General features: G+C 40.3%; 1 protein-coding gene across 10 annotated transcripts in view; it reads left to right on the top strand.

Moving 5' to 3' along the window:
* KAT6B (lysine acetyltransferase 6B) overlaps window positions 1-20,065 on the top strand; it is a 151,169-nt gene that overhangs the window by 68,442 nt on the left and 62,662 nt on the right. For all 10 annotated transcript variants that reach the window (XR_010302633.1, XR_010302634.1, XM_064145535.1 and 7 more), the window contains 2 exons: window positions 2,303-2,464; window positions 4,673-4,766. Coding sequence is in view for 8 of the 10 variants with exons in the window: in XM_064145535.1 (XP_064001605.1) it covers window positions 2,303-2,464; window positions 4,673-4,766 (256 nt within the window). In the remaining 2 variants the exon portion in view is untranslated. The remainder of the gene's footprint in view (window positions 1-2,302; window positions 2,465-4,672; window positions 4,767-20,065) is intronic.

Raw genomic sequence — 20,065 nt, 5'->3', positions numbered from 1 at the left:
AAAGCTAACATTAACCTTCACATTAGTATTTCTCGAGAGTTGTTACTGGCTGCAGAAAGGACTGTTGGGGTTACTGGGACTTCTTTTGAAGTTGTTTCTCAGCAGCAGTACTTAGATGTATATATTGGTGGTTTCTTTTTAATTGCAAGTATAGATTCTGCTTGAAGCTTGTGTTGTCACATTGTATAAATGTGTGTTGTGCTCAGTCGTTGCCATTATCTATTCAAACAATGGTAGATGCAGGGTTGAATTCATACATAAATTGGAGTCTTTATATTTGACTCACTTGTTTGTTTTTGTGCTATTAAAAACCAGCTATCTGCATTAAGATTGCTTCCTTCCTGACTTGGGCAGTTAGCATGCTTGCAGGTCTGCCAGCAAAAGGCTTTAAGTTGTGAATAAACTTATCTCTTCCTGTCAAGAAACAAATTAGTTCTGGTCAGAAGGAACTTATATTTTCTCTATTAGCCGGTGGTAAGAACTGTTAAGTATGCAGTAGGCAAACCCTGCTCTCCAGTTTATTTTCATTAGCTCCTGCCCATTCGCTTTAAAAAGTGAAAGGCAGGTTTGAAAAGGGATTGCAAGGTGGGGGATTGCCAACGCGGGAGAAACAAGGGGTGTGTGAAAGCAAGGGTCTTTCTTCACGGCTTTTAGTCCCTTCCTCTCTTTTAGTTGCTTCAGTAAGAACTTAAGACTTCCAAAATTAAGTGTTTTGGGTTTTTTACTTCAAATATTTTAATGTCAGCTGCTAATCTGATAACTGTGGAAACTCTTAGGCACGTTGAGGAATTCTATGCACACATGTTCTGTTACACAGAATGAAGGGTCTGTGGTTTCCCTCATGGTTTCGAGAGAAATAGAAAGGAGTTTGGGAGTTTGGCATTTAAGATTTAGGTACCTCTGCTGAGAGCATGACTTTGGCAGATTTGAGAGAAGACTGGCGTAGTTTACTACTGTGCTGTAGACAAGAAACTTTTGACAGCTGCTTCCTTTTGAACTTTCAGACTCTCATGTTGTCTTTTTTTATTTCCCCCTCCCTGCTCTGTTTTTGTGTTTAAAACTGATGACAGAGCTGTGTTTGCCTGAAATTTGAGGTGTTGTTTACACTTCTGGATAAACGTTCTTGCTGAAAAAGGCAGTTTACATAATATAAATGCTCAGGTTTATAGCTTACCCAGTGACGAGTGGTCCATGCTTAATGTGCACATTTAACTTGGCCACTTTCTGGTAAACTTGAAAACTAATCAAAAGCATTTGGTGAATGGATTAAGTTGTGTGAGATGTTAATATGTTTCATAGGTTCTTGAGTGCTTCCTATGTGCAAGTTTATTCTGATGCTTTCAGGAGCAGTAGCTGTCCATGATGTTTTTTCTTTAATCCGGTTAAGGTAGCTATACCACTGAAGTCACCGTTAAATCCCTGAATATACCCAGAGGTTTGTGGTTTTTCTCGTGTTTGTAATGAAGACTCCTAACTAAAATTAGAACAGAAAATGCTTTCTGTGTCTGTGCATGCCAGTTGACTGTGAACGAAATGCAGCTAGTGACTTGTGCTTGTACTGATGTTCTTTGAGAACCTTTAGGTTACGAAGATAATTTCAAAAGTGCTCCTGCCTTTGAGCCTTCCCTTTCAGGGAGTAACCAATTACCTAGGAAATCTGCATCTGTGTCTGGCTTTTCTGTAGCTGCCTGAGTCACAGCTTGACTCTTCACACTCTGACATACCTAGACTAATTGTAGCACTTAGCCTGAAAATTTGCTGCTCTCCCTCAATAGCGTTTTAATCTGGCACAGAAATGTTGTCTTGTCTGATACAGCTAAAACATTGCTGTGACTGATACATAATTAGTAACTCATTCATTTGCCTTACACCTTAAAAATTCAACATAATGGACTTTGTTTTGGTTTGGGTTTATTTCAATTGTTGTTCACCACTGCCTTCTAGCAAAATACAGTTCTGTGTAGATATAACCAGTATGTTTTCTCTTGTCTATCAGTCAGTTTCATTTTCACTCCAGGAATGAAATGGAGGAGCCAAGTCTACCTTAAACAATTGAAAGGTTACTTGGTTTAATAAATCTGGATACTTGGGGGATAGTTAAAAATGCAAACCAATTAGCTAACTGCAGAGTTATTACTTAAGAAGAAGGTGGGAAGTTTCTCTTCTAAACTCTAATGCATTTTTTCTTCTATAACACCATATTGTTTGTGTTTCCATCTAGGATATGATTGAATTCAGTGAGGTTTTTTTATCCTAACATGTTAGTGGCAGAGGAGATAACTGCATCTGTCTTGCTTTCTAGGTTGATGGAAATGTGAGCAAAATTTACTGTCAGAATCTTTGCTTGTTGGCCAAACTCTTTCTGGACCACAAAACCTTGTATTATGATGTTGAACCATTCCTCTTCTATGTCCTTACAAAAAATGATGAGAAAGGCTGCCATTTAGTTGGATATTTCTCTAAGGTAAAAAAAAGTGGCGTTTTTTTAACTTTCCTTAATACTTCTGCCAACAGCCAAGAAAAACAGTTTGGAAGCTTGAGATCTTTCCTGTCAGTCTCCAATAGGTTGTTCATTGTTTCAGATACACTTGTGCTTTCATATCTCAAAGGCTGGTGCAAATCAGTAATTTGTGTGTGCATTCAGTTGTGTGCACTGGGTTGCAGATTTTTTTGTTGGTTTGGATTTTTTTGTTCAGGTTGGTTGGTTGTTTTGTTCTAAGACTGTTTTGTGGTTTCAGTTGGAAATTAAGTGGGTTTTGTCCCCCTACGATTTTTGCAATGCTATACCAAGTCTAACTTGTAAAATATCTTAAACTTTTATAAGTTGTGCTAATGTGGGTTTACTGCTGGGAGTTCAAGCTGACCGTTTACATACAAATGGCCAGCTAATGCTCTTCTCTTGTGCAGTCTGATCTGTCTGATGCAGTGAAAGTAACAAAGTATTGTCCAACTTTGTGGAGAATGTCTTCATTGGAATTATTGTCTATTGGTTGTGAGTTTGCTTTGAAATATGAAGATGGCTGCTGCAGACAAAAATAATATTTATGTGAAATGTCTTGACAAATAGAATGGTGGATTTTCCTTAAGTGTGCCTGCAACTGGAAAAGCTTCCATTAATGTCCATTAAGGAATAGGGTTGTTACAGTTACTCAGAAATCCAGTGCTTTTTGCTGCTAGTGTTACCATCTCCTGTCATCTATGTGATGAAGTGATTTGTATGAAAATATTATTCTGAAGAAGTTTAAAAATCTTATCAGGCTACCTGCATATTATATAGTGATCTCCTGGGAATCGCAGCAGCTCTTTTGCGATGTGGGCCTTGCCGAGATGGAAGTGGCAGTGAGATGTGTAGGCACAATTTGTAGGGTCTTTTATGTCAGTCAGAAGTTCCTGTGGCATACAAGCGTATCAGCTCTGCTGCACACATTTCCTAGATCTGTTTAGAATAGTGCAGGTGTTAAGGTGAGGCTCTGCTGTTTCATCTTTCAGCAAGGGTGGCTTCTCTTGCCCCCATGTCACTCATACTGCTTTTAGTCAGTCTGTCGTGTCCAGTGGTTACAAATGTTAAAAAATGCTAAAACTTAAGAAAATACCTTCCTGCCCAGTTATTAATTATGTATTGATTTGCATGTGTTGTCTTACTCACACCCCCTCCCAGCTCCTGTGTTTTCCTTGTTGCAAACATGTGCTTTTGCTGGCAGAAACGTTCTGGGTTACAAATACATTGCCAGGATGTGAACTTCATGCTAGCAGCAGTCTTAAGAGTTTGGGAAGCCTATTTGGTATTTGCTCTTACAGATGAAGAAATGCTTGGATACCAGTGTCATCACTGGTGTGATGTCATTTTATGTCTGAAGGCTGAAGTGATAGGCGGTATCCTAAACTGTGTACATGTTTGCTGCCATTTCTTGTCAGCTATGCAACCTAGTGCTGAACTTATTTTTTTTTGGCATGTAATCTTTTAAAGATAACAAGACTTAAAGGCACTTCTTTTTACCACAGTTTCCTAGTTTAGGTTATTTCTTTTGTCTTAAACAGTTTGTGAGTTAGTGGTTAGTGTATTACTTGCCTCCATTGCTTGCATGCAACTTCATTCTGTCTGAAACATCTGTGGCATCTGAGCATTCTGCCCTGATTTGGGTTCAGATGAGAGGCATTCAACTTGGAAAAAGTTAGTATGCTTCAAGTATAGCTTTTTTGTGAGTGTGGAATTCCTCTTCTCCACACTGACCCCACATTTGTTGAGAGAGAACAGACAAACTAAGGATGGAGACCAGGAGACACTTCATAGCAGTTTCAGAACATAGGACTTCACCATGTTTATGGATATTATTTTCTACTTTTATGTCCTTGACTGAATGGTTGGTGAAGTAGGAAAATATTTCCATCTTCATTCCACCTTCCTCCTTTACAACACTTAAAATTCATTTTGCTGTTTAGGTAATGCATTTAATTTGCAAGATGCTGAGTAGTTAAGTCTTCAGAATATTTTTATTTACATTTGGAGCTTCCTCCTTATGATTAAATACTAATGTGGAAGTATTTGACTTTGGTACTGACCGCATGCATCTGTTCACCTTACTGGGACACCACACAAGGACAGTGGCAGGTGCAGACAACTGCCCACTTCAGCAGTGCGTTGACGTGCTTGATCTGTTTCTCCTTCCCACAGGAAAAGCTTTGCCAGCAGAAGTACAATGTCTCATGCATAATGATCATGCCCCAGTACCAAAGGCAAGGATTTGGAAGGTTTCTCATTGATTTCAGTAAGTGAAACGTTTTATTTACATTTGCAATCGAGAGAGCTGATGGCTCTTATAAGAGATCGTAACATATGAAACTTGTCTTTAACTTGCTGTGTGGTTTTTGCCAGTAGATAATGGGATTTCTGTTTATGTTACATAGGGTAGAAAAGCTCTCTCAAGTGAAAAAGTTACTGGGGTTCTGTTACTGTATTCAAGGAAATTGAGAATGGATCTCTCAGTGATGTTAGCTCACAGTGCATTGCTTGTTAGCGTAAGAGGCGATTGTTTGTGATCATAGCTAAAAACGTGTTAGTCCAAGGCATTCTCTACATTCTACCATTTCTAACATACCCTCTTTTGCATAAGGAATGTTTTAACTGAACAGTTTGCCACACAGAAGGAATGTATTTTGCTTGTTGTCTTCAAGTTCATCACTTCTTTAGTTGAAATTGTTACCCAAAAAAGCTTAGGTGCTCATGGCTGTATATGTACTTGCTGATTTGTTTTGCTGAGTTGTCTGACCTGTTAGAAAGCTTCAGGCACACTTGCTTAAATATAGATATGTCATTTCCCAAATCTTTAAGCTGCAGTGAAACTCTCTACAAAATTGTCTGAAGAAATTTCTCTGCTGACTGTTCTCAGTATTACTGAATCCAACTTTTTACTGTAATTTACAAAGGTCATGATAAGGGATTACTGTGTGCAGTTAGTTTTCACTATTATTTATGGTTTTCAAAGCACTTTAGAATTATATGACAATAGAAGTAGTTAAAATAATAGGATCCTCTCTGAAGGTGTATATTAGAACATTAAAGAGGAAATAATAGTACACTGTAGCATAACAGCAAGACAAAGGCAGTAGTTTGTAACTATATAGTTCTATGTCTCTGTAGAGTTCTCCCTGGCATGACTGTAGTAGAGTTAATAAAGATACTTGGTATGCCTTATCATTGTATAGCTTTTATAAGCAGTCCTCACTCTACCCCTGTGACTTAGGTCAGGATGGTTCTGGACCACTTAATCCAGCGCTGAAATGAAGCAGAATGTAACAGCTGTTCCATTGTGCACCTTCTGCAACGTTTCAGGAAAGGCAGTGAGAAGCACTGCATATTCCTTGAACTGTGGAGTGAATGTCAAGCTTGCTTAGGTAGAAATTTGCACTATTCGAGGGTTAGGATCTGTTCTTACAGAAGGAGGTGGGCAGCTCTTACTAGGCACAACTGGTAAGTACTTCCAGGCTTTTTCATTGGTTTTCATTCTGAGGTGAAGCTCTCTCAACAGCTGTTACGATGGCTCTTTGCAGTAGTTACATCTACAAAACTGGTAGCACGGCTGTGAAGCCTGTGGGTTCCACAGAAGGTCTGGATGTGTCTCTGGGGATCTGTGCTCTGTTTCTGTGCCATGTAAACTTCGTCTGGAAAAATTAGTAGGGTGTTCTCCTTATCCTTCTGGAAAAATCTGGAAGCACGTTGCATTGCTGAACCGTTAGGATTTCTGTAACTTGCGCCATGACCTAATGATATTCTTCACCTGAAGTTTATCTGATGCTGTTCTTAGGCCTTTCCTCTTTGCAGACACATTGATTCCACGAGGTGTAGGCCACAGCTGTGTGCACACTGGGCACAGTCCAGAAACCAGCTTTAACTTCTGCTGTAGCTAACAAACTGCAAGCAGTTAGGTCTTCATTACCTTTCTGCAGTATTTCCCCATAATTTTCTGGACAGAGGTACCCTTAACTGGCTGAGGATCAGACTGTCTTGGTTTTCAATATATTGAAGAACCAAGAGGCAGCTGAGAAAGTCTGTCTCTGCAGTGAGGGACAAACTAAATGAAAGTTAATGAAAGAACTGCTTGTGGATGTTTTTCCTCAGATGTAGAAAGGAAAGCAGAACTTCAGAGCTAACCATCCCAGGTTGTATTTATATCCTTTGGCAGGATTGAGGCTGAATGCTATTAAATGGGACAGGCATAGCCCCATCTCAGCTTGACCGTCATAGAATCATAAAATGGCTTGGGTTGGAAGGGACCTCAGAGATCATCCAGTTCCAATCCCCTGACAGAGGCAGGAGCACCTCCCACTAGAACAGATGGCTCAAGGCCTTGAACACCTCCAGGAAAGGAATGTCCACAACCTCTCTGGGCAACCTATTTCAGTGTCTCACCACCATCATTCTAAAGAGCTTCTTCCTATTGGCCAGTCTAATTCTCCCCTCTTCCAGTGTAAGTCCAAAATCTGTCTTTGCACAGAAAAACTCTTAAAATAAATTTGCTTCTTTCTCTTGGATTTTTGTTTGCGTTTCTGCCTTCTGTGTTTGTAATTGCACTTCACAGACACCAGTAGGTAACTTAAGTCTGTATTAATGAGGACAGTGGGTTTGTTTCTGATTGGGAAGAGTTCTGAGACAGCTTTGAAGCAAACTGAAAGAACTGCATGGCATGAAACGTGGGATAATCATTAAGCACAGTCTGGGGAGACTGTAAGGAGTATGAGATTCTCTTCTCCTCTTCAATGCAGTTCTGCACTGATGGAATTTTACCCCACAAATTCAATAAAGAGCTGGTGTACCTTGTAAAATCAGGCTTTCTGTATAAGGGATGAGGTTTTGTTTCAGCTAAGCTCAAAGGAAAATGAATATCATTACGGACTATAAACCTGCTTATTTCCAAATATACTTAATTCAAACAGCATTTTCTGTTCTAGGATCAGCTTGTTACTTCAGACTTCCTCATGGCTTCAGTACTTTAAGCACTGTCTTCTGATGCAGACAAAAGGTTAATTTGGGTTGAAAACTATTTGTTTTTATAGGCAGTTTTGGGCCTAGATTTCCCACTCATGTCCATTACCATGTCTTGGGCTGTGCAGTGTCTTCAGAAGCCATAAAGCTTAAACTTTCACTGGCTACTTGCAGCTTGGACTGTGAGCTCTTCTAGTTTCATCTTCTACACAAGCTTTGGTATATGAAGAAGGTTTGGAGGTGCTTCTGTGCCAGAAAATTGATTGAACCTCTAGTTGCTGCCGTCGCATTTCTGGGCTTTCTGCTTTAACAGCGAGTTAGGCTGCTTTTCTGTGGAAACCTGAAAAGCCATGGCTGCTTGTGAAGGACCATGTTCATGCAGTCATCCAGAAAAAATCCAGTTGAACAAAAGTTTTAATATAAAAACTAGTAATGAACTAATAGGAGGCCTCTCTAGGGCTGACATGATACTAGCCTTTGAGAAAATGTCATGCCTCTTTTGAAGACTAGGAGCTTCTTAAAAGTGAAAAACATGTGTTGGAATTAAGTGAGACTGCTGCCTGAGGTTCTTAGTGAAGGAAGAGCATTGGAAGAGGTGACAGATTTTCTTTACTGAAGGGCTTTCATTTTTTTGTAGAGAGCTGGCATGACACAACTGATTAAAGCAATTCTAGGATGGAAATGGTGTTTCTTCTCTTGGGAATGTTTGAATGCAGAAGCCATTACTGACGATTCCCAGAAGCACAAGAAATACAGAAGGCAGCAGGAGTAGAGAAAAGATTTTTGTTTTTCACAGAGATTCTTTGCTGTGTTGCCTTAGCTTGTGTTGTTTTAAGTAGCCATGTAAACTCGCTGTGGAGAAATGTGTTGAGGTGGTAGTGTTAGAAACAAGACACAGACCTTTAACCTGATGTGTTCTTCGGACTAATTCATAAATGGACTTCTGGAAAAACAAAGCACAGTGGACAGGAAAGAAAAGGCAATGTGGATGCTATACATCTCTTTGGAAATATCAGGAGCGTGTTCAGATGTATGCCATGTAAGTTCTGGTGTGCTTATGCAGCTGCTGTCAGTCACTTCTGACCCCTGTCTGCTGTTTAGATCTAGGCCCAAGCTGCAGTGGGCTGTAAGTGGTCGTACCTACTTCTTAAGAATGTTTGCATAGAAATGAATCCCTTAATGGAGTCTAGGAGATGGTGAAAATTGGCCAGAAAATATTATTCTGGGAAAACAGATTTCTTTTTTACTGTGGCAGTACTTTAGTCAAATAGGGATATGAAGTAGCAATAACCTTGGAAAATCAAAGGCATCTGTGGAATGATGGACTCTTGCTTTCTCTAAGCACCCTTACACTGTTGCTTTCCAACATCTAGTGTTAAGGTGCTTTACAGTTTGCTGTAACAGATACTGAAATGCAGCAAAAATACAGGCTAGGAGTCAACACTTTAAAAAGCTGTTTACAGTTATGCATTGCTATGGCTTGCAGACAGAATTGAGACTGGGATGAAGTGGGGCTAGATACATGTTTTTCGAGATGAACATATGTTTTAACCAAGAGGGCTTCAGCATTCCTGTTCTCATATTACAAGCCTGAAAGGTTTTCTTACTGCTGAGAGTGTGGCAAATAACAGAGGGTGAGAATGAGAGCTTGAGGGTGGAGAGTAACAGTTGGGGGGGGGTTATTTGTTTTATTGAAAAGTGTATTCTCAAGCCACTTTCAAGGTCAGCACCACAAGGTTAAGAATCTGTATAAAACAGGCCTGGGTCATTCATTACCTTTGGTGACCCATATTGAATCATTCTGGGTTGGTATTTTACTGCTGAGTTACTTGTGTATGCCATTACAGGCACTCTGCCAATCTTCTGGTTGGTTTTGTTGGTGTGGTTACAGGTGTATGGTGTCCAAAGAAAAGGTTGAATTATGTGGCTTTTTTCTTCTTTCAGAGGGAGCTGAAGTGTGCACGGGAGCAGCGAGTCTAAATGCTGCTGCTGCTTATCTTAATGTTCTTTTCTTCATGATTGATGATGTTGCTGACCTGAAGTCATGAGTTTGGCCTCTCCTAAATAACTAATAAGGAACATTCTGTCAAGCTGAGGTTTAGATGAGAGGGAATAAAGATGGATTTCTGAATCAGGCTTTGTTGACTTAAGAGTATTCCAAGAAAATCAGCCTCTTGAGATTTCTTGGCATCATTTTTAATATAGCCTCAAGACACTGTGCATTTTTCAGAACTACAAAAGAAGGCAGGTGTGTCACTTGAGATGCAGAAGCTAAGACTGTTTTAACTGAAGAGCATCTTTATATCAGATAGCACTGACAACAGCTAGAAGACAAAGCCAAACATGGTAACAGTGAAAGCAAACGTTTGTTGGGCAACGATGTCTTTCTAGGGCATTTGTGAATAGGAGATAACATCTGCCAAAGACTGGTGGCTGAAACCAGATCTAACTAAGTGGCATGTCTTTAATTATCAGCACTTTGTACTTTAGACTTCAGAAAGTAATTCTGTTGCAGTAAGTCGGTGGACAAAGTGGGTATTTTGTAGCCTGTCGCCCTGCTTTCGAGGCACAGTGAGGCATCTCACCTCAGTGAGCTAACCTTGTGGCTTTCTTGCCATGTCTTTCTGGTTCAGTGCCATCACTTTTGTCAGGTCTGCCTTCTTGTGAAGATCTCTTTTTGCTGATTTCCTGCTGTTTTGAGTAACAGTAGGTATTTTTCAGATTGCCATGTATTGGACTTGGCTTTTTGAAGTGTGCTGCAGTGGATGAGATTTCATGTTCAGTGCTTAGTAGGTAATACATGAATTTTAATCAGGTAGTTTGTGTGGGTGCTGGCTAACCAGGTTATCATCAAGAGATAACCTCCTTCATCTCTTGGTTCTTTTTTCTGAAGCTTACTTGATTAATTCCTTGTTCTCTGGTATGATTTATTAAAGGAAATGAACAGCAATGGCGTTTTGCTGCTCACATAAGACAAATGCACTTTGCAGGGTGTCATGACCACTTACCTGAGCAAATACAGTATTTGCAGTGATGTCCTAGATGCGTCTTTGCTTCTCTTACTTTTTGCTTTTGTTCACATTCTTCAGTTCTGCTAAGCTATCTTCTGTAGGTATGGATAAATACAGGAAGCTCTTGGACTCTGGAACTTGGCTGTCTGCTTTAAAACTACTAAAGACATCTCTGATACAGTTTTGGTCCAGTGCATCTGTCACTTTTCAAGTGTGATAAGAATTTTTCTGTTCCCTGAATGTGGGAGAAATATGTTAACAGCTAGGTTAACACTCTGGCTGAGAGTCAGAGTTTAATGGTACAGGTGCTTCTGTCTGTACTGGCTGGCGTCGGTGCCACATAAAGGTTCTGGGGATATTGACTTTATTTGTTACATTGGGCATAGCCTTCTGGGTCCATTGTCCTGTCAGTTGCATCTTGTAGAGTATGTAGAGCCTCTAAGAAGGCAGTCAGTCTTTTCTAATGAGTGCATTTGATTGAACAGTGGAATCTGTGTGCTGTCGACATGAAACAGCAGACAGTAATGGCAGTTCTTAATGGAAAGTCATTCAAGAGTTACAGCTGTATAAACAATTTACTGTTCAGTGTTTTAAAATGAAAAAATAAAGTAATAACTTTAAACATTGATTACAAAATTGACAATAATCCAGCCTTGTTAATGATCTTCTCAACTACTTAACCTCCTGACTCTCTGCATGCAAGTCTTGCTTTTCAGGGTACTTCAATTCCCTTCTTGCTTATGTTTTCATTCAGGTTATAAGTAGTCCCATTTTTTCGCACAGAATCTCCACTCAAGGGGTTTACTGGCAACTGGCACAGGTAAAATAAGTGTTAGCCACTTAATTCTCTCAAAGTGTACCTTTTTGTTAGTCTGACTGTAATACAGTCATCTTTACCTTTCCTTCCTTTCATGTCAGGCATTTATTTAGCCCTAACCTCTTCCCTGAGGCTTTCTGTAAAGGAACCAAAGGGTTTGGGCCCCCTGTGTTGAGTTTACTTGAGGATGTGGTGAGGAATGAGAGCTAGTATTTCTTGCAACAATAATGAGAGACTCTTTGGCTTACTCTGTTCATAAGGAAGAAAGCTTTTCTTTAAGCAGACAAAGGAGAAGAGGGAATGTAGCAGGTTGTTCACTGATCTAAGCACCTCAAGTAACAGCTAGTCTTTATCGTTTTTTATAGTGTTTGTGTGGATCTTGGCATTGGGGTCCTTTGAAGCTGCCTCAAAAGTGCTTTCAAAGGTGATACTAACACCCATTTAAGGTCCTCTATCTTTGACCTGCCTCCCATTGACATAGATAAGAACAGTTCAGAGGCACACAGAATATAGTTATGAGGGGAAAAAAAGGTAACGTGGATTAGTTTTAGGAATTTTAAGTCTTAATAAGCTCACTCTTTCACCTTACCTGTTTCTGCCTTCCACTCATGGTCATACCTCTGAACTTGGAATGCTGAGCTGTCCTAACTGCACTGAGCTATCCTGTCTGAATACTCGTCAGTTCTGGTTTTGCCATTTGCTCTTTTGAACCTGTGTCTTCACAACTTAACTCATAATTTCAAAGCAAAGTCTTTCATGTTTTATAAGACAAAAGGAAATCTCTTAGGATAACTCGAAATGCTGGTTTGAGGGATATCTTCACTGATGTCTTACAGAAATGGTTGCTACACTCTTCACATCTCTGGTTTGATACAGAACATTACATGAAAACATAAGAGTTCTTCCCTTACGTAGCACAGGATTTAGTTTGTTTGGTTATGCTTCAAACAAAACAACGTTTATTGGAAAAGTGCTTGGTTCTCACTGTCCAAATCTGGTAGCCTTTAAAGAGACTGAGAAGAACTCAGAAGAGCAAGGGCCAGCAGTTCACTGCCTGCTGCTTTTGTTCTGGATGTATTCTCATGCACACGCTTTCTCCTGACGCAAATGTCAGTAAGATATGAATAGGATTTGGACAGTGCTGATTGCATGAGGGCAGTCTTTGAGCACCAAGTATTGCTTACAGCTTTCAGAAGAGCTCTGTTTTATGACTGGGAGACTGAGAAGTAGATCTCAAGCTGTTTCAGACTTCTAACAGGAGTCTGATTTTGTTGCAGCTCTCTTGTCTGATCAGAATTTTTAGCAGTACCTTTGGCACCTCTAAAGTTTTTGTCTGGAAAGCTTTCATACTTGGTTATATCTTCTGTGTAAGAGTTATTTCAGTGGTGTTGGAATACCTTTGTTGTGTGTGAAAGTGAATGTAAACATTGTATGTGTGATTAGGATGTACACACGTAACTTTGAACCTGAGAGTGGCAGGTTTCAGTTGCACAATGCATGAGAAAAAGCTTAGAGATGCTTATAAATCAGACTGAAGTCCAGCATGCTAGCATGGCATTGGTTTCTTGTTTTCATGGTGTGGCATGTGTGTGTGTTTCTGAGTGGACTTCTGCTGTGAAGGCTACATCCAGTGAAACACTGGGGACGAGTCAGTAGACGGATACCTGGTTTTATAATCCAAGCAACATGCTCCCATTTAACTTCCACTAGCATGACATCAGTACACAGCTACCCTGCAGCAGCTCTGGTCAGTGGTGATTTTCTTCATTTGAATATATAATGGAAGATAAGCTGGGTCACTGGACTCCAATACTGACTGCTTAAGTGCAGAATTTTGTGGGATGAACAGTGGATGTGATCCAAATCTTAGTTTCATGTCTTGTTGCTCTAATCTGCAGTGGAGTTCATCTGTGCAGCATGTATCTGAGGTCTCTATGTTCCTGTGTGTTACATGATTGCTCTGGACCAAGTGGTTAGTTCAAATACTTCTGAGTTTGTCCTCTGTTATTTAAACGGCCCTGAGTGTATGTGTAGTTTTTGGAGGCAATTCAAGCTAGATAAGATACTTCCTGATGCAAAGAGAGTGTTTTAAAGGGGTGGAGACACATCTACAATGTTAATACAAAAAACAGAGAGGTGTTGAAACTTTCCCCAACCTTTGTTGCTCTCCAAGATCACAGAATCACAGAGTTGTCAGGGTTGGAAGGGGCCTCAAAGATCATCCATTTCCCAACCTCCACTGCCACGGGCAGGGACACTTCACACTTGATCAGGTTGCTAATTCCTAAGTACTCTGAGAATATATATGCCTCTTGGTGAGACCCATACTTGTTTAAAGCTGTTTGTTTGTTGTTGTTTTTCCAACAGCAGAAAACAATACAAATGCAGCGACCTTTGCTGTAAACTCAGTACACTGTAAAATGTGATAGAATATTTGTATTAGCTTCCTGTGCTGAGCAATATTCCAACTATATGGTAGTAAACAGAACAAGGTACTTCATTTTAGGGATGTATGATAGTGGTTATGGAGAAATAAGGATAGCTCAGAACACTGGACTTGCCAAACAACCCAGTGACATCTGCTAGTGAAAGAATTTTACAGCCTTTGATGGGCATGGGATGGCAGTGTTTCAGGTCCCAAGGAAAGCAGGCAACTAGCACAGCAAGGCCCACAGGTTTACCTTGTTTAGAGAACAGCAGTTGAGTGGTGTCCTGGAAGAGGCTGTAAAGGGCAGTGAGTGAAAGAAATTTATATTCTCATAAATCCAACTGGAGGCCAATCACAAGTGGTGTTCCTCAAGGCTCAGTGTTGCACCATTTCTATTTAACATGTTTTTTTATGATCTTGATGAAGATAGAGTGTGTCATCAGTAAGTTCACAGATGACACCAGGTTAGGTGGCAATGTTGATCTGCACAAGGGTTGGGAGGCTCTACAGAAGGACTTGAATAGATTGCATCAATGGCCCACATTAGTGGCATGAGCTTCAACAAGGCCAAATGCCAGGTTTTGCACTTGGGTCACAACAACCCCAAGCAATGCTACAGGCTTGGGGAAGTGTGGCTGGAAAGCTGTCTGACAGAAAGGGATCTGGGGGTTCTAATCAACAAGTGGGTGAATATGAGCAAGCAGTGTGCCCAGGTGGCCAAGAAGGCCAGTGGCATAGTGGGTTGTATTAGAAGTGTGGTTTCCAGCAGGAGCAGAGAGGTGATGGTCCCCTTTTACTCTGTGCTGGTGAGGCAACATCTTGAGTACTGTGTTCAGCTGTGAGCATCTCAATACAAGAGGTGTCAAGGTACTGAAGCAAGTGCAGAGGAGGGCAAGGAAGCTGGTGAAGGCCCTGGAGAATAAATCTTGTGAAGAGCAACTGAAGGAGCTGGGGCTGTTTAGTTTGAAAAAGGGGTGTCTGAGTGGAAACCTCATCACTCTCCACAGCTACCCAAAAGGATGCTGTGGAGAGGCTGGTTCTGGTCTCTTCTCAGAGGTAATTAGCGATAGAACAACAGGGAACATCATCAAGCTGTGACTGAGTAGGTTTAGACTGGACATAAGGGAAAAAAAATTCACAGGAGGAGTGGTCAGGCGTTGGAGTGGACTGCTCAAGGAGGTGGTTGAGTCACTAACGCTGCATGTGTTTGAAAGTCGTTTGGATGTGGTGCTTGGGGATATGATTTGGGGGGCACCTTGTAGAGTAGGGTTATTGGTTGGACTTGGTAATGCTGAGGGTCTTTTCCAACCTGATTGTTTCTGTGATTTCTGTGATTCTGTGAATTGCAAAGCTAATAGAGCATTTGACTTGGTGTAAGCCACACAAATGCTGAAGTGTGTTGGGATCTATTCGGTTACTGTCTGCAGCTATTCTTACCCATGCTGTCTTTAGCCACTTCTGCTGTTAGCATTAGAGTAGCTCATGGTAAGAAAACTTGCTTTGCCAAGTAAACTTTAGGAAGTTTGGAAGTGTCATGCTGTCAGTGGGTTGACATTTAAGCATAGAGTTGCATAGGTGCATTTTGAACTGGACTCGGTGTAGTTCTTGCCGGTGGCAGCTCTCTTCAAGCCCGTTTGTACAGTCAGTGATAGACTGCTGTTGTTTGTGCAGCTGAACAGCTCCAGGAAGGTAAAGTGGTGGTTAGTTATGCATTAACAACAATTCTCTGCAGCTGTCCAAATTAGTTTGATTGTGACAGCCTTCAGTGTGGGTCTGGAGAGCAAGCATGTCCTTCAAAGTGGCCACAGTGCTTCTGTCTTTGTCTTGTCCTTGATTCACAGGCAGTCAAGCCATTTGCCCTTCAGCTGCTGAGTACCGGTGCAGAGATGACATGTCGTCTAGGCAAACTAATGGTGGTGACAGTTTACCTTACTATGACATTCTGTGTGCTCTAGCAGCTCGGTAGCTGTTTCATAACTGTAAGAGATGACGACCTGACAGTTGTTCTAAGTTGTGTCATTTCTCTTTGTGAGCTGAAATCTGCTTTTAAAATGGGCTTTCTGTGTAGGCAGGAACTGCTCAAGTTGGCTTTTGTGGTTTGCTACACAAGGTGAATCCCAGTGGTGATGGACAACTAATTTTGGGAGCCAAGGTTAATAGGTTTGAATTTCATTCTTCATATAGTTCTTCATTACAGTTTATTCCTTACCCTGATTCTCAGTCATTACCTATTAGAAACATACTGTCTGACTTCCTGATTTTAAAGTTATTGGAAGATTATACAGATGTAATAATAGTGTCATCTGTTTTGTGGGTTATGTTAATACATAAGCAATAAATTAATGCTTTTGCAGTGATTTTTCTCTTAAATTTGGATCCTTTGTATTTGAAAGGGTGGGAAGAGACTGAGAGAGTTGGGGCTGTTTAATCTTGAGAAGTCTGAGAGGAGATCTCATCAGTGTCTATAAACATAAAATATCTGAGGGGTGGGTGTCAAGTGGATGGGACCAATTTCTTCTATGTAGTGTGCAGCAATAAGACAAGGATCAGCAAGTACACACTTGAACATAGAAGGTTTCAGCTCAACATGAGGAGAAACTTCTTTACAGTAAGGGTGACAGCACTGTAACAGGCTACCCAGAGAGGTTGTGGAGTCTCCTTCTCTGGAGACTTTCAAAACCCACCAGGATGCTTTGCACTTGGAAGCAAGATGCCATGATGACAATCCAGCAGTTTTACTAGGAAGTATAGACGGGGGCAGCTTAAAAAGCATATGGTGGAAAGCTGTCTTGATGAAACCCTGCTGAACAGAGAGAAGATTTCCTATTTGCCAAGTCTTCTCCTGCTCCAAGTCCAGTAGGTTATAGTGGCAAGATTACTACTGAAGGGCAGATTCCTAGACTCTCATAAATTTCTTGTAAATATTTCAGTGTGAAGTATTATTTCCAGTTTTCACAGCAAACAGATCTCTCCTGGCTGAACTGCAAAATTTAAGAACCCTACCATCAGAGCTCACTTGAGAGACACTTGTAATTTTTAACCTGCATAAGCAAGAAACAAATCTGTGGGCTTGTTGCTAATAGCATAGGAGAAAGCAACTGCAAGTTGTAAGTTTTTGTCCAAGTACAGGGTGAGATTCACTACTCTGTTGGCTGTTCAGGCACGTTTTTGCTGCTTCTGTTTGCCTGTTGGTTTCTCAGGATGGTTGCCTGGGCAATACCAGAATTAGTAGTTAACTATCTGAAAGTTTCTGGAGACTGACACGGATAGACTAGAGGTGTTGTTTTCACATAACTGTGTTCTGGACTCTGCTGTAGCTGTTTCAGAGGGGCTACTTTCTAGGAATGCTGTAGATTGAAATTACTACATACTGCTCAAGAAAATGTCTTTAAATATATGCTTTAATGTCTGATTATCTCCTCAATTTGTGTTGAAGCCATAAAACATGTATTGTATATTAACCTCTCAGATTGAAGTTCTTACTGCTTCAATTCTTGAGTAAGTGGTTCTAGGGAAGTTTACATGCAATTGACAACCTTCGATGTTTTGATGTGACATGTTGCTTCATGATGAAGGCTGGAGATAAGGCAAGAAATCACTAATGATATTTTGGCTGTTTAATTTTTTTAAACTATGATTCATGCTGAGAAGATAAAACAACTATTTCATTAGATGAGGCCTTACATTTCATTGTAGGTTTTGTGTGTAGCATGCAGTCTGACTTTTATTCTTGGGGATTGGATGGGGAGGAGTTTTGCTGTTGTTCATGGTCTGTTACCAGAGGTTTCAGCTTAACAAAGTTCATTCAGGTTTCCACTTTGAAGATATCCATTATTAAGGTTAGGGAGACACAATGACACTGGGGGTATCGGTTTAACAGGGGCATATTGTGCTCATTTCAGATGCTTCAGGATAGATACACGAGCTACCAAGATCAGTGTTTTTTATTTACCTGCAACTTAGATCAATTATTTGGCGTCTCTTTGGTAAGTTTAATTTAATAGATGTCATTCACATTGCAGAGAAACCTTCCATTCAGCGCTTGCTACATGTAACTGAGACTATTGGCTCTGATTCATGTTTTTGATCATGTAGAATGTATCTTGGGTAAGCATAGGTTGTATTGTAGAGTAATAGGAGAAGAGCACAGATAGATGTTACTGCTGTGCAGGTGAAGTTGCTCTACTTCAATGAAGAGTGAAAATAGGAGAAAATGGCCAGGAAAAACTGATCTTGACATTCCCAGCCATTGGAAGGATAGGATGAGCAAGGATACACTAGTGATTCTAAAGCTACTATTTATTCCAAACTCTTGATGGTGGTTTCTTAGTAAACCCCTTAAGATGTTTCTCAGGAAAGCATAGTTGCAGCCCTGTTATGTATGTAGAAAGTAGAGGAAGGAAGTTCTTTGCCATCTTGCAAATAGCCTACAAACACTTTATATTAGTGTCCAAGTTTTCTTGCATGCGACGTTGGTAAGTTAAACTATAAAGTTACTTTAATCAACTGTAAGTTCTCCTCATGGATTTATTTGTAAAAACTAGGTTGTTCTCCCTCTTCTTTTGTTGAGACTTCTATCAACACTTGTACTGCTGCATGTCTGCTTGTTTTTCTATGGGCAATGATGCCTTAGTGTAAAGCTCATCTTTTAATGTTGTAAACAATCTGACTGAAAATTGCTTCTTGCTGTGTGTATAAAGCTAGAGGTCTCCATTTGTGCAGTTGGGAGTAAACCAACAGCTCTTTACCTTCGAACTATTCAGGATGCAGTGTGGTTCTGAATGTGAAGTTTGGCTTTTCCTGTCAACAACCATTACACGTCACACTAAGATGTATCATCTAATTAAAAAAAAATATATATGCACATACTGCAACTTCAGATGTTCAAACCCCCTCCTTTGCTGAATTTTTAAGGTAGCATTTCTGTCCCGCAGAACAGATTTACTTTCCAGTGGTACCGTGTAGGTGTAAGCAGCCTTTCTGTTGATGTTTGCGTGCTGCGTGGGAGGAGGCAGATGTGGGATGGTGTGGTGTTTTTCCATAAATCATGTGAATAGATATGATGGTTACAGGACTTCAGATGCTGTGCTGTTACAGATCACTGCAAGTGTAGTAGGGTATCTGATGTTCTGTATAAACACTTTGTGCAAACTTGAGCTTGGAGAACGATGACCAATGCGCATGTATTTTCCAAATCCTGTTGTGCAACCTTTCCGTTGCCTTTTGGCAAGGTGGCTGAGTAAATACATGCTAACAAGCGTGTATTTCATGCTCTTATATATATGTGAAATGGATACTTTAAAACAGGTGTGTGTTTGTGTTTGGTTTGCACAGTAAGGCAACAGCCACTGGTTCACACAGAGCTGGGTGTTAGTCATACGTTTTTAATTGGTAACTCAGGAGAAACTCTGTGAAGAAGTCAGGAGGGTTTGTTTAGCAAATGTGACATGGCTGTACTAGATACGTTCTAATGTAATCTTTGAAAATGAAAAGCAGAGATTCAAACTTGTAAAAAAGTATTTAAGGATATTGGAAAGCAAAAGAACTGTTTATGTTGATGGGTTCCAATTGACTTCTGTATAGTGTAATTCCACGGTGTTGATGCTTCTGGTGGAGTAAGCCTTTTGTAAGGCTGACATTTAAGGCCCGTGTTTTACCAGAATACCTATCCTGGAGAGATGAATTACTGTGAAAGGATACACTTTATTCATAGTGTTATTTTTTCTCTTTATCCTGAATTAGTTTTAATGATGGCAAATACCACACTTCTCTTATCTCTAAGCAGATGTGTTTTATTTAAATTGTAAATGCTTCTTAAAGCTGACGAGAGTAAAAAAGGACTTGGAACAGTCATAGAATATAAAATGAAGGTGTTGTATTGTGTAAAGGCTGATCAGTTACTGTCTTGAAGGCTGCAAATTGGAATTATGTGAAGGCTTTTAAATGTGAATTAACGGAGATGATTTTTTATTTCTCATCAGTAATTCCCACAGTATTTCAACTTCTGAATTGCATTTCACCTCTGAAATACGGCTGCAGAGCTCATGGCACCTGGGCCTTCTTGGAAAAGCTGAGCTAACCAGTAACAGCCATGGCACTTCCTCTAGAGGTGATGCCAGAAATTCCTGATTTTAGTGGCACAACTCATGCAAAGGTTTCTCGAAAGGCAGGCAGTTGTAGTTCTAGGTGAGATTTCCCTATGATGAAACCTGTTCTGGGTCGTTTGGAATTTGCTTTCTTCCTTGTCTTATGTTCAGAAGGAAGGTTTTGGTTAAGCCTTGATTCCCGTAAGGTCTGAGTCTCTAGTAAGGATTTAATCTTTTTGTACG

This window comes from Pogoniulus pusillus, chromosome 6 (assembly GCF_015220805.1).
Source record: "Pogoniulus pusillus isolate bPogPus1 chromosome 6, bPogPus1.pri, whole genome shotgun sequence".
In the NCBI taxonomy this organism is placed as follows: domain Eukaryota; kingdom Metazoa; phylum Chordata; class Aves; order Piciformes; family Lybiidae; genus Pogoniulus; species Pogoniulus pusillus.
The sequence above is the reverse complement of the archived record's forward strand: the minus strand, read 5'-3'. Positions and strand labels throughout refer to the sequence as shown.